At 37.3% G+C, this 13,405-nt stretch overlaps 1 protein-coding gene across 2 annotated transcripts in view; it reads right to left on the reverse strand.

The window, feature by feature from the left end:
* Nucleotides 1-4,911, reverse strand: part of Carpa (Carbonic anhydrase-related protein A) — a 127,711-nt gene extending 122,800 nt beyond the window's left edge. Inside the window, exon 1 of one of the 2 annotated variants that reach the window (XM_083053167.1) lies at nucleotides 3,621-4,911. In XM_083053167.1, coding sequence (XP_082909293.1) covers nucleotides 3,621-3,675 — 55 coding nt within the window. In that variant the 5' untranslated portion in view covers nucleotides 3,676-4,911. The remainder of the gene's footprint in view (nucleotides 1-3,620) is intronic. The other variant, XM_083053168.1, reaches the window with a different exon arrangement.
* Between the last annotated feature and the right edge of the window lie 8,494 nt (nucleotides 4,912-13,405).

The raw sequence follows: 13,405 nt of genomic DNA on the forward strand, positions 1-13,405 counted from the left end.
GTTATCCAATTAAACAAGATAAGTTTTTTTGCGAAAAGAAGATCTATCGCGATTTTTCTCAAGTCCTTTACGTATCTTGTCTGCATAACGTTTCTTAACAATATTCCTGTGTGCGACCACGTTTCCCAACGGAAGCATTTTCACCTGGATGTACGCTCGTAATCCGCCAAGTGGAAAGAGGCCACCGTAAAATTCACAGGAGGAATTTTCGCGTCGGGAGGGCCGCGACGGAATTCAAGTAAGTTTGCTCAAATTGCTCGTGTCGTTTTCCACCCCGCGTAATATCTATTATCGTTTCACTTTACATTTATACCGCGATATAATTAAGTCCGTCTCGTTAGATTTTATCCGCTAATTTATCCAATAAGGTTCTAATATTACGCGCCGCGCGATCGCAGCCGATTTGACATTTAACATTCCGGCAATTGTTCGCCGTTTTAATACAACGGCAATTATTAGTAGCTGGTTTAAAATATCTCGATTCATGTCTCTCTATATAATTAATGAAGATTTAACCGATATAATACGTGTGATTTTTCATAATGCTTATAAATAATTACTATTCTATTCGAAGAGAGTCATTCAAGATGTTTATTATCGCCAATCATTATCGATATTGACTGAACAAGCTGTCGATTTCGAACGAATTATTATTTGTGGCACAACTGACGATACAACTCGAACTGTCAATCCTACCTGACGCGCAGGTGTCATTAAAAACATCACGTCGCACGAACATCCAGCTGCGTGCAGATGTTGCCGACATTGGTGATTTTAGTCACAGCCAAGAATTGTAGCACGCAAATACTTGAAATCGTGACGTTGATCGTCGCCTCGTCGCCTTAACTTTACACGAAACACGTCAGCGTGGCGTAAAAGTTAAGAGCCAAGCGACAAAAAAATTACCTACGCTAATCTGTTCTTAATAAGTAAGCCGTCATTGTCATCGTATCGTGTCATTATTTACTTTATGCAAATACCCTTCATGTATGAATCATTTTTACTGCAAATCTGTGTGTATATACATAGTTCGTACATTACGTTTATATTATATAATACATGTGAAGACACGCTTCGCATTCATGTATATTATATATATGTACGGTTTTGAGAGCGTTTAATTCCCATACTTTTTAAAATCCTTTTAAAACGAGCGCACACGATCGTCATCGAGCCGAGCATCATCTTCGGACGATAGTCGATTTTGTGCGATAGCCAATACGAGAAGGAGGACTAGATTTCCGGAGGCGACGGATATAACGTGCAAGCTCTGTGCTTTCTATCACCTGGAATCACGCTCGCGCAGCCTGCTGACGATGATTGGTTCGAATCCGACAATATCCGACAGTTTCGTGCGGATTCGAACGGGAATCAAATCGCGCGACTGAAATTTGGCCCCTGTTGTTCGTTTCTCACATTCGCTGTATACAGAGAACGAAGTGCAAATCTCGTATATTATAACAAAAAATCGCGTTGGAAGACAAAAAATAGGATAGCTATATATTACTATAATTTTTTTACTGTTATATTTTTTTTATATACCATATTGCACGCTCCTGAAATATTTTTATCTTAGATTCTTTTAATTATGTTAAATAGATATTTATTATTCCTGCGTTTTTTTTCTTAATTTCACGCAACTATCGTATTTTCCGATAATAAATGTTTCCTATCTTCCATTTATCCAATCGCAATCAAATTTTCCTTCGCCCACTCTCAATATCGTACATATATAGCATATAGAATATATTCATGCCCGCCATTAATCACGTGATGCCCGCGATGCACACAGTTATGCGTTTTTATCTCAAATATTTGTTACGTCGCGCGTAACGTCATGATTAATTAATTACATTACGGAGTTTTCAAACAATGGCGGAAGCACAATACGCGTGTCTTGCGCGCGAAGCGAAGTGTTTAGTCAATATACTTTTGTTTCATATCCTATCCAAAATGCGTCTCTCTCTCTCTCTCTCTCTTTTGCAAATATTCGAAAATTAACTTTTTTGCGCAATAACGTCCGCGCGCGCATACAAACCGCAGTTAACACGCTCGCCTGAATTATATTAATTAATATAAACGCGATCACAAACAGAAACACCATCATACTGTTTAAACAAAATTCTTTCGTGTGGAAAAAATATAACGATAAAATATATACGATATCCCAAAGTCACGAAAATATTTTTATCCACATTACGATATTTGTCCAGTAAATCTCGCAAAGATTTCTTATCGTGCAATTACTTTTAATGTTAATTTAATTTTAATTTTAAAAGATTTGGTCGTTAAAATTGTGACATTTTATTTTTATTATTAAAAATTTATTAAATCAAACTTGGCGACTCCAAGCGATTTAAAATCGCAATGATAAGTGGACATTCTGTAGATATATGCTGAAAATGTAAACACAAGCCGCGAGTTTTTCTACTCGGTAGAAAAATTCTAAACAAATGGAAAAAGCGAGCAGGCAACTCGAATGAATATATATGTATTGTATGTATGTAATTTGTGTGCTTTTTTATTATATGTATTCGCGGCCATATTTCAATTTATCCTAAACCATTCGCTGTACCCTCAATGTAATTTTTCGTCCTGCCGATCATCCGTGTTTTTGCTACCGATACGTCGAAATGGCGAAAATATCAGCAATTTTTTTTATCGCAGTTTGTACAACGAGAGAGCTCCGTTAGCACGCATTAACAACCTCAACCTGGCCCGACTTTTTACCGTTTTTCTTCCCATCTTCCCTGCCTGCCCTCTCTCTCTTTCTTTTCGCATCCCTCTTTCATTCTTCGCGAAAATGTCCGTCTTTCTCGCTATCTTTCTCTTTCGTCCTATCATATTAAACTCGCCCGTGCTATTCGTCTCTCTCCGTCATCCCCCGATTTCAGCACATAGATTACGACCATCGGCACGCGCGTATGGTGTGCACCCATAAAAACCGGCCATGTATAAAACGGTCGTGTTCCCGCGTGCTCGACGAGCAAGCATTTTCGTCAGCTCTATTTCTCCGCCTCCACCTTCTTCTCGCATCGTTCTTTTTCTGCAAAGTCCATACGTGTCACCCGTCAACGTCGCGCCGCGCCATGCGGAGAAAAGCACACCGGAGAACAAGAAACATAAAGAATAATGGGTTAGCCGTTACGTACGTTTCTAAAGCCGGGCGTAAAATTTACACGCGAAATTCGAGTTAGCTTAAAAACTCCACGTTCGTTGACAAATGATTTTCTTGAAGCCTCCAAGTTTATGCATGTAAAAGAACAAGCCTCCTTTTTAATCTATCAGATTATATATTGTCCGGCAAACTTCTAATTAATATTGGATCTTAAATTTATCTCATTTTTAATTAATTTTCACACAAATATTCCCTGATTAAAGGTATGCCTAGAAAAATTGCGCTTTTTCCGCAACGTTCTCTTATAATCATGTGTTTAATATCCTGAACAGCTATAAATCATAGAAATATTTCTGATAATTTTTCAATTAAAAATATATGCTTAAGAATCTTCGTCTTGCTACAGAATTTTTCCCCTTTCTCGCACGCAAGAAGAAAAACTACTTTTCCAAGCGAATAAACTTCCAAAGCTGAGATAACGCTAACGTTGTCGCGGGCTTACCGTTGACGACAGCAATGATACCGAGGACGCACAGCAGCAACGATCTCGCGCACATCTTAGCTGCTTCCCCGGGAGGTCTTCCTCGGCGAAAGAAAAGCGTAGGGAAAATAGGTGCGATCCTTACGTGCTTTTAGCGAGCATCGTCTTCGTCCGATTAATGCGTTGGAATCGATCCCTCGTTTGATCAGTCACTCTGATCAGTCACTCTGATCAATCAATCAACAAGTACGAAGACGTTCCTCAGGAATGTTACGTCCTTCATCATTGAATCTGAATGGCACCGAAAATATCTCGAGTCGGCATCGAGATGAGATCGATTCACCCTTCTTCGTTCTCCACCTCCGACGACGACGTCTTAATTAATAGATATTCGGAATCACACGGGACGGATAGGCGAGTTGCGACTGCGAAATAGCTGATTGTTAATTAGAACCGTTCGCATTAATCAACTGTTAACCGCTGCGACCCGGAAGTGCCTCGATCGAAATTCTATCTCGCCTGTCTAACTTGCCTCTCGTAATAACCCCGAGGCTCGAGCTTCCGAGCTTTCTCCCCCCTCTCGTTCTTCGCCCTCGATGCTCCCTCTAACGTTTCCCGACTTCTCTCTTTTTTTCCTCTTCTTCTTTCTTCTTCACTTCTGTGCTGCTTTTCCGGCCGCTGCTCTCTGTTTCGCCTTCGGCTTTTTTCCTTTATCCTTGGGAGATAGTACTCTCCTGCCGTGAATCCTCGATCTACTTGCTTGTTCTCGATGACGTCAGTTCGCCGAAAGCGACCTCGCGATTCCTCATGGGCTCTTCCTCAATACGAGATCCGCTTGGCGTAACTTACCGAAGTAAGTTGAAGTGCCCCTTAGCGCAACTAGATGTTCTATTCATCGAATAAGTCGAACTTTTATCAAAGCCTTTGCGAAGGGGATGCGAGGCTTCAACTTATTGTCTCTCTCTTTTTATCTTTCTCAAACGAAAAGTTACGAGTTTTTGTCTAGAATTTAATGAAATAATCCCTTTACACCTCGGTCAAGTAACGTTTTGATGAACCGCCGAGTATGTATCTCGCTTTCTGACGCAGATCAATCGCGCAAATTTACGGAAAAAAAAAACCGGTCAAAATATCACGATTCCGTCGTCTCGCATCCAAACTTTTCACCGTGTAAAATTTCGGAACTTGCAAATATAATAATGGCGCGCTCGCCGTCAAGTGAGCGAGGATACCAAGTCTTGCGTGTTAACGCGTAACCACCGCGAGACGCTTCCGGCCACGGCGAGCTCGCGGCGCTTACTGAGCTTGCCGAAAAGCTCCTCGAGAAGGGTCCGCATTCGCAAGATGAGAGCACGTTTCTCATCCCCACCTGAGAACGCGCGATTACATTGCGCGCCGCGCGCGCTGATTGACCGAGCATGCGCCCGAAAGCTCGCCAAGTAACGTGCGTGCCCTCCCGGAGGATGACAGAGAGAGAAAGAGAGGGTGAACTACGTGGGGAAGCGAAGGGGTGCGCACCCCGAAAGCACCGCAATGCTTTTGGAGTACCGACTGCCGAGTAGTGTTGAAGCGCTGTTGAAACCGCCGGTAGTGGGGCGACAACGCGGTTAGAAAGAGGCCGTAGGGGACGGAGACGCGCGCGGCGCAGAAAGGACACATCGGGGTACATCGCGCGCGTTTCGCGCCACTAGCCGCGCTCGCATACGCGTCGAGCTTGTGGCGGCAAAAGTTATGACCTCAAAGGGGTCGTTAACGAGCGCCTGCCAAATTAGTATAACGGCGCGTTCTCCGGTCTATCCACTCTATCCACCCTATCCCACCTTCTTCTTCCGTTCCATTCGACCCTCCTCCCCCGACTACTACCGACTGTGTCCTTTCTGTCTATCTAAGCGCAACTATTTTTGACCAGACTCGAAACGCAAGTACTATCCATCATCTGTCTATCGGCTGATTCAAGGAAATCTACACTCATTGTCTATTGATTCATTATGGCTCGTTCGCTTTATGATTGATTACTATGATTGTGGTTGCAAATTGATATCATGAAATATGACACGTTGCTTTTTTATTTAAGGATTTCGTAGAAAAAGTACTCTAATTTGGAAAAGAGATCATTTTGGAGCACACATATAATTTAATATTAATTTTTTTTCATTCTTTTAGTATAAGAATATATGTATATGTCTTGTAAATATTAGCAAAAGTTTAACAATTATTCTGTTAATTTCTATATATTTGTCATTTTTAAAGGATATATATCTATATACTCTATGTGTGTGACACAGAATTAGTGGAAATTTATAATTTAAATTGAATATCAATAGAACGAGAAATGCAAACACAATATATTTGTAACATAGTTTATAAAACATTTTAGCGACAATTATACAGTTTATCTCATTAGCTGATATAGGAATAATTACGTAATTATTATATTCAGCTATTTAGACATTACTTTTGTCAATCGTTTTATTTTATGCAAGACATGAAATTCAATTTCCTCTGTGATATTTTAAGCCTAGAATTATTTTATAATCTTTATTATTTATAGAGTGTGATGAGTATAAATAGTGACATTACTTTTATATATATGAAATGATATCGTAGATTATGCAAAGATTAAGAGTACCTCACATTTTCCAAGACAGAAATAGAACCACGAAAAAAATTAATTATCCAACCCATCTGCGAGCTATTATCTTTATTATTAACACCGCATTGTATGCGGTGGACAGATAAAAATTACAAGGGACCGCCAGATATTCAGACTCTAATGCATGAACTGAGTACTCTTTGTGATAACCGTGATATTTTTGCGCCGCAATCTTTCCACACGGTGTGTGGATATCGTTACTCTCAAAATTACTTTCCATTACGCGAAACTTCGTAAAAGAGAAAGGGAGGTAAAAGTAAGACGAAGAAGGGTAAAAGTAAAAGCTCGTGAATTAGAGCAGGACGATCGAGCGACAACGAGAGGACCAGCAGCCACCGTTGGATTTCGTGAGAGACAACTTTGGAAATGCGGGCGACATTGCCGGCGCGCTAGTAGTCAGTCAATATATAATGCGCGACGTGCTCCTGCATTTCAAATTACGCATCGTACTACTGGCGACGGACTACGTGCGGCGAGCCTCGCTTCTCGATGCTGCCGATCACCCGCCAGCAGGAATGGTGTGACACTATGAGAGCAATCTCTCTCTCTTCTCTTCGCATCGTACATTGCCTTCGAATAATTATCATCGCGAGTTTAAAGACAACACGATCTAGCAGTTTTACGACTCAAAGACTCCTAATGACAAAGTTCTCTTTGTAATATTGCGTTGATAAAGTACATATATGTATGTCATAAAAATACAACATTCTCTAATCTCTAAATTTATATATTTATTTATGACACATTGCTTTATTAATTTATTATTAATTTACTTTTTTATGAATGTAAATTTCAATTCTAGCATATTGTTCAGAGCATTCTTATTAATTTGCAATTTGATTAAAGCATAATTAGTACAAAGTAATCTTTACAGTAATTTTTGATTAATTTTCACATAATGGCAGAACTTAGAATGAAATAAGAGCCTCTCTAGAGACATAAATAATTATTTAATAACCGTGTGCAATAGTAAGTAGTAGTAGGACATGCATTGCCAGGCATATGTTATCTTATTCGCGTGTTATACAATGGACTGCATTATGAATTGAAATGTTAATCTTCCATGCATTAGAATGTTATATAACATCTAAATAACATTTGATAATTGAATTTAATGATTTATATATACAAATTAATAAATATCGAGTTAAATAGAAAATGTTCAACTTAATCTCTAATATTTTTTTTAAGATTCTTCTAATTAAGTAATGTTCGTACAAAATAATATATAAGTCAAATTTTTTAAGCTTATTAATTGCCAATATTTTAACATATTAACTAACATTTTTTCTGTTTACATTTATGTGCCACTATTCCTCTCTTTGTGGAACTGTAATTAGACAATGCATTAGACGGAATAAAAAGAACAAAGCCCGTTAACGAAAAAGCATCTCTCAGCTTCTAAAAGAAGGGAATGTTTACAAAGCCACGTACGTGAAATCGTAAGAATTGACGGAATCCAACGAATGGAAGAATTACAACTTCAAAGAAAAAGTATTAAGTTTGTGATTCTCTCGACGCTGCCTGCCTGCTCGCGACACAAAGCAAATGATGAGCGTATAATAGCGAATATAGGATAATAGAAATACGTTTTGCACGATGTTATCCCTTTTTTTCGACATGTGATAAGTAAATACTTGACAGAGAAAAAACGAAACGGATAATTACGGATTAGTACTCCTCAGGTACGAATAATCTTAACTATCCGCATCGTCTCTTCGCGCTCCTAATTCGCGAATTTCAAAGGACTCGACATTTTTCCGGATGATGGTTTTAGCAGACTGCGGCGATAATCGAACGGAACGCTCGACGAAGATGAATTCCGTACAAAAAGATTTTCGCGTTTACCATCGTCTCGCGCTTTGATCGGCGTACCGTCAAAGCGACGTTTTACTGTCTCATTTCGATTCTGTTTTACTTCGCCCGCATATCGATATCCCTCGTTTTTTTCCGGCTTTTTGCGTTTCTTCGACCCTTTAGCACGCGCGCGCGCCTCTTCCACCTTCTCCTTTATCCCCCCCGGGACCAATTCTCAGTCTAGCGTGGAATATACTAAAAGATGAAAGAAAGGATCCAGTCATTAACTGTCTCTCTCTCGTCGCGCCGACACAAGGAAATGCGCACAGAAAAGCGAGAAAAAAAAGTACGAACGCATTCTTTATTTAATTCCGTAAGAAATGTGACGGAGTGGTAAAGGAAACGAGAAGTAATAAAAAAGTGTCAATAGCAGAGAATAAAATTGCGATTGGTGGTTACGCTTGGCAGGAAGTGCAGATGCATTTCCTCTTTTTTTTTCACAGTTGCGCGCACAAACCGTATTTTTCGCGTCTCTTATTTAATAAAAAATTATTTCTATTACCGCCCGCATTTAATCGATAGAAATTACATCATGGAATGTCTAATTATAAAGAAACCTCAAAAACATCTAAATATATTCGCGTATAACGAATTCATTTCTCGTCGACGTCTTTTACGAGTGCCACGATCAATTCATGTGCGCCCGACAATAATTAAGCCGTCTGTTGGCTAATTAATTTGTGTGCAGAGAGAGAGAGGGAGAGAAATTCTCATCGTTTACACCTAACATACTCCCGTGCGCGAATAATTGTGTGCGCCGACAATCGCGGTATGTATTTATCGCAGCTTATCCGGCCACAATGTATATATACGCTCGCGGATGATTATTGTGACAATTTCATTTCGCATTATACTGGTTTTCGCACCCCATCCCCGTCGACTAACCAATGACTCCATACTGTCCGAAAACCTACCTCTCGCATCCCCGACCGGGGACACCGATATACACTACATTCAGTAAATTTCCCTCCGGGACATATGGCGTGCGTATCAAAATCCCGTTTAATCGAAATTTGAAATGTACGTTTAATCTATACCCGGTTATCCCTTCCCTTCCCTCCCCAAAACGTCCCTTTCTACAGCACTCATCCCTGTCGCGCGCAAATGCGCTTATAAAAAAAAAAAAAAAAATGTCTCTCTGTAACCGATATGGACTTGAAGCCTGCGATAGACGGATTCAAAAGTCGGAGCACTCGAGGCTAAATTGCCGGTAACATTTTCCCGCCGGAACTGTACAATTTTCAAAGCAATTTTTGTATCCAGTTTTCAAATTTATTGACAGAAAGTTTAAACAATACACGCGGAAAAAAAAACTATTGTACAATAGTTTTTGCACAATAAAATTTATCGCGCACCTGATAAATATTCGTTAAAGTTATTATTGCCAATATCGCAAAGCTGATTAATTTTTATACAATTTTAACGAAACGTTTAATCCCAAAATATTATTATTATTATTATTATTATTCAGATCACATAATAAATATTTGATAGAACGATGAAGAACGCGATTGGTTCGTCCAAAGCAAAATGTTTCTTTTCACTTATCAAAATCATCCCGCAGACCGACGGGGGATGCATACATTTCAAATGGAGAACTGCAATAACACGCAGATTGTTGTGAGAATAAATCCCAAGCTGAATTCTCTCGACGTCGCGTCGCGCCGATCAGCGATTTTTCGCTGATGAATTCGAGCAAAAGCAAACGAGGAGCGCCGGCCAATTGTCGAGGCACCGATCAATTCAAGCCGGTCGATTATATTTTCCAAAAATGCAAACGACTATAACGCGCACTCTTTTCCCTCCCGTTCTCACAGTATCCTCTCTCCCTCGCTCTCTCTTTTTCTCGCTCACTCTCCTGTCTTTTTTTCTTTCAGGCAAGAATTTTTCAATATTCGCTACACTTCCCTCGGGATGTCCCGCGTATCGATATTCCATTTCGTCGGGAATTGAGCGACCGACGTACGGCCTGGTGACAGTGCGCGGGGAAACGACAAGGGAAGGGAGAGGGAGGGCAAAACTGGTGGTGGAAAAAAGGCGAACATTCTCCACGCCATTCGGCTGAAAGATGTGACGAGACCGTCGTTTACCTTTATCGTAGACCTTACCTTCGTCATCGTCATTATATCGCCGCCCTCTGGGTGCAATGCGACATCGTTTCTCGGGTGCTACATTCGCTGCCAGAGAGTTTATCGGATCGACACGCGTCGCGTCGACGACCGGGCCCGCGGCGAGAAATGCATAAATCACGATGCGTTTACATAAGAGTTACATCGCATATAGCGTGAACACAATCAAACAAGCTTTCCGCAGCTGCAGCTTGAAGAGAAAGTAATTTCACTTTTCATACTGAACGTTTTATATTAATCAATCGCGTTTGTTGGATATCATTTGCGCAAATTTTATTTTTTTTATGCGACCTACTTGTTTTAATTAACATAGATTTAGCAATGTAAAATTACGAAAAATATTGGATATATAGAATGCGAAGGAAGATAATGCGAAATTTTAGAAGTACGGTGTGTTAAAGCCTTTCAATTTGTTATTCTCTTTCTATGCAACTTGCTTTGTACTAAAATTCGATAAATGAAATTAATATACACGGTGTTTCCACATGGTGGAGTTACCGCGCGAATTGATTTCATCTCCAATTTCTGCACATTTTCGTCGTGGCTTTTAATTTTGTTTTTTTCCGCGCTAACTCATCCTGTACCGCTGCCTCTGCCAATAATCTTTTATCACCCTATAACACACTCGCGGCTGCATCATTTGCGCGTTTCTTTTTTCCATTCGTTTATTCTATTTGCGTGCAACAAGGATTTGCTTGCCTGTGCTAATAAATGACGTATCCCTCGGTTTGCCAGGACAAAACAAATCTGAGTACGAGGTTTGAAATCTACGGGATGGCTTGCGATCGCGTTGTATAAGTCTAACTTGTTCTCGAAATTAATCAGAAAATTCTAATACGAAAATATCACAATATATAAACAGAGAGAATTTTCTCTTAGAATTTACCCTGAAAATCATAGTAATCGTAGGACAATATGGTATGGAAAGAATTTTATGAGAATTTCTTTGATTAATATTTATCACAATACAGATAATAATATCTATTTCAATAAAATATAAAATATGTTTGATTAATTTTATTATGCAGTTTAGTAAAATTAATCAAACATATGTTTTATATTTTATTGTGCCAGATATTGTTATTTATATTGTAATAAATATTAATCAAAGAAATTCTCATAAAATTCTTTTTACACCATATTATCCCACAATTACTATGATTTTCAGGGTAAATTCTAAAAGAAAATTCTCTCAATGTATATAAATATCACAATATATAGTTATAAGAGATCAAACTTTGTCAATAGTATATCCTTTAGATTTCGCTTATTGTTAGATTCATAATTATGCATACACCAAACTGTCATCAGTTAATGATGTTCACAGATCAGATAATTGATTATTATTTATTTCATAACTCATTTTATTTTGATTTCTATTTGTTTACTACAGCAATCAGTTAATAATAATTGAACTTTGTAATTAATCAACTGATTGTTATAATTGTACTGTTACATACGATGTACCGAAAATACATAAAAAATAAAATAAAAAATATTCAGTAAACATTATTATATGTCTTTATACGGTCTTTAAACAATAAATATCTAATCAATAAAGCAATTGTTGTTAAGGAAAAATAAATGCGATAACACAAATGCACGCGTGCGATAAGAACAAAAATAATCTTGCATATATAGATGTAAGTAATATATTATATGTAAATTTCTTGAGATATTGTGAATTTATATTAAAATTTTTGAATTTTAAAACATTTAAAATAGAGTAAAGTAAATAGCTTTTTATATGAAAAATATTGGAATAAATTTTTAAAAGTTAAAAATATTATATAAAAATTTCAGATAAATTTTCTTTATATTTCATTTTTTAATAATAATTTCGTACAGTAATATAATAAACTCTTATAATTTTTAAAAACAAAATTAATATTTGTAAAATGTAAAAAAGAAATTTTCAATAGTAACGATAATGTGTTTTTTATTCGTAATTTAAAAATTTTGTGAAAAGATCTCTTATATGAATCAATATTAAGGTCAAAAAAATTTTGATTTAACATTTCCATTTTATATGGTTGCAATCTTTAACTTTTTGTAATATATTTAATTTTTATTATATTTAATTTTATATATAATTTTAACAAATACACATTATCTCAAGATTAAAATAAAAATAATTCAGCACTCACCGATACGATGCGCAGCAACGACGATGTAATACAGCACGTTGATCTGCAAAATATAAATACATTCAAGTCAACAATATCTAAAATAATTAATATTTTAAAAATTATTACGCTATTATGAATTATTTTTTTTAAAGCGGAGAGATATTTAATAAAAGATTTAATAGTTGATATATTTATGTATATTAATATTAATTTATATATTATATAAAAAATTTATATAATTTCTAAAAATTTGTCTAATTATAAATCTTCATAAAACCTGATAAAACCTGATAAATAATAAGTATACAAATTTTTATAAACTAATATATAAACTAATAATCTAGAATATTTCATGTGTATGTGTCTGTAAATATTGAATATATAATTTTTACATAAATTTTTATTAAATATTTTTTTTTAAATTTTTATCTTAAAATAAGATCTAAAATATTTTATAAACATTATTTTACACGCACATACACATACAATGATATGAAATAGCATTCTATTACATAAATAAACGCATTTATTTACATGGACAAACACATACACACGAAATATTTTAACCTATACGTTTCATAAAAGTAATAGATAAATAATTATCTATATATTTATATAATATAGATAATAATTAAATAATTTATCAATATCGCTCACCTCATGGGTTGCTCCGTTGTCGCCTGATGCCCCTTCCCGGGCCTCCTCCTCCTCTCATTTCTTTGTACCACTCACTCCCGAAAACATTAACATTGTACGTTCGCGCGCGCTAATTGCAAAATACGAAACTCGCCCGATACTTGATACGGCACTCCCGATACTTCCGACACTCCCGATACTTCCGACGCTTCCGACGCTTCCGACGCTTCCGACGCTTCCGACGCTTCCGACGCTTCCGACGCTTCCGACACTCCCGATGCTCGCGACCCTCGCCAGACACCGACCGCAGGCATTTCACTTTATTACGACGAAGAATAATGATACGAAAGGCACGATTATTCATTTTCGAATCATCACGATCCGCTCCACATCCGCGACGTT

This window comes from Prenolepis imparis, unplaced genomic scaffold, assembly GCF_030444845.1.
Source record: "Prenolepis imparis isolate NDT839.2.m4 unplaced genomic scaffold, iyPreImpa1.0 SCAF_13, whole genome shotgun sequence".
Classification (NCBI taxonomy): domain Eukaryota; kingdom Metazoa; phylum Arthropoda; class Insecta; order Hymenoptera; family Formicidae; genus Prenolepis; species Prenolepis imparis.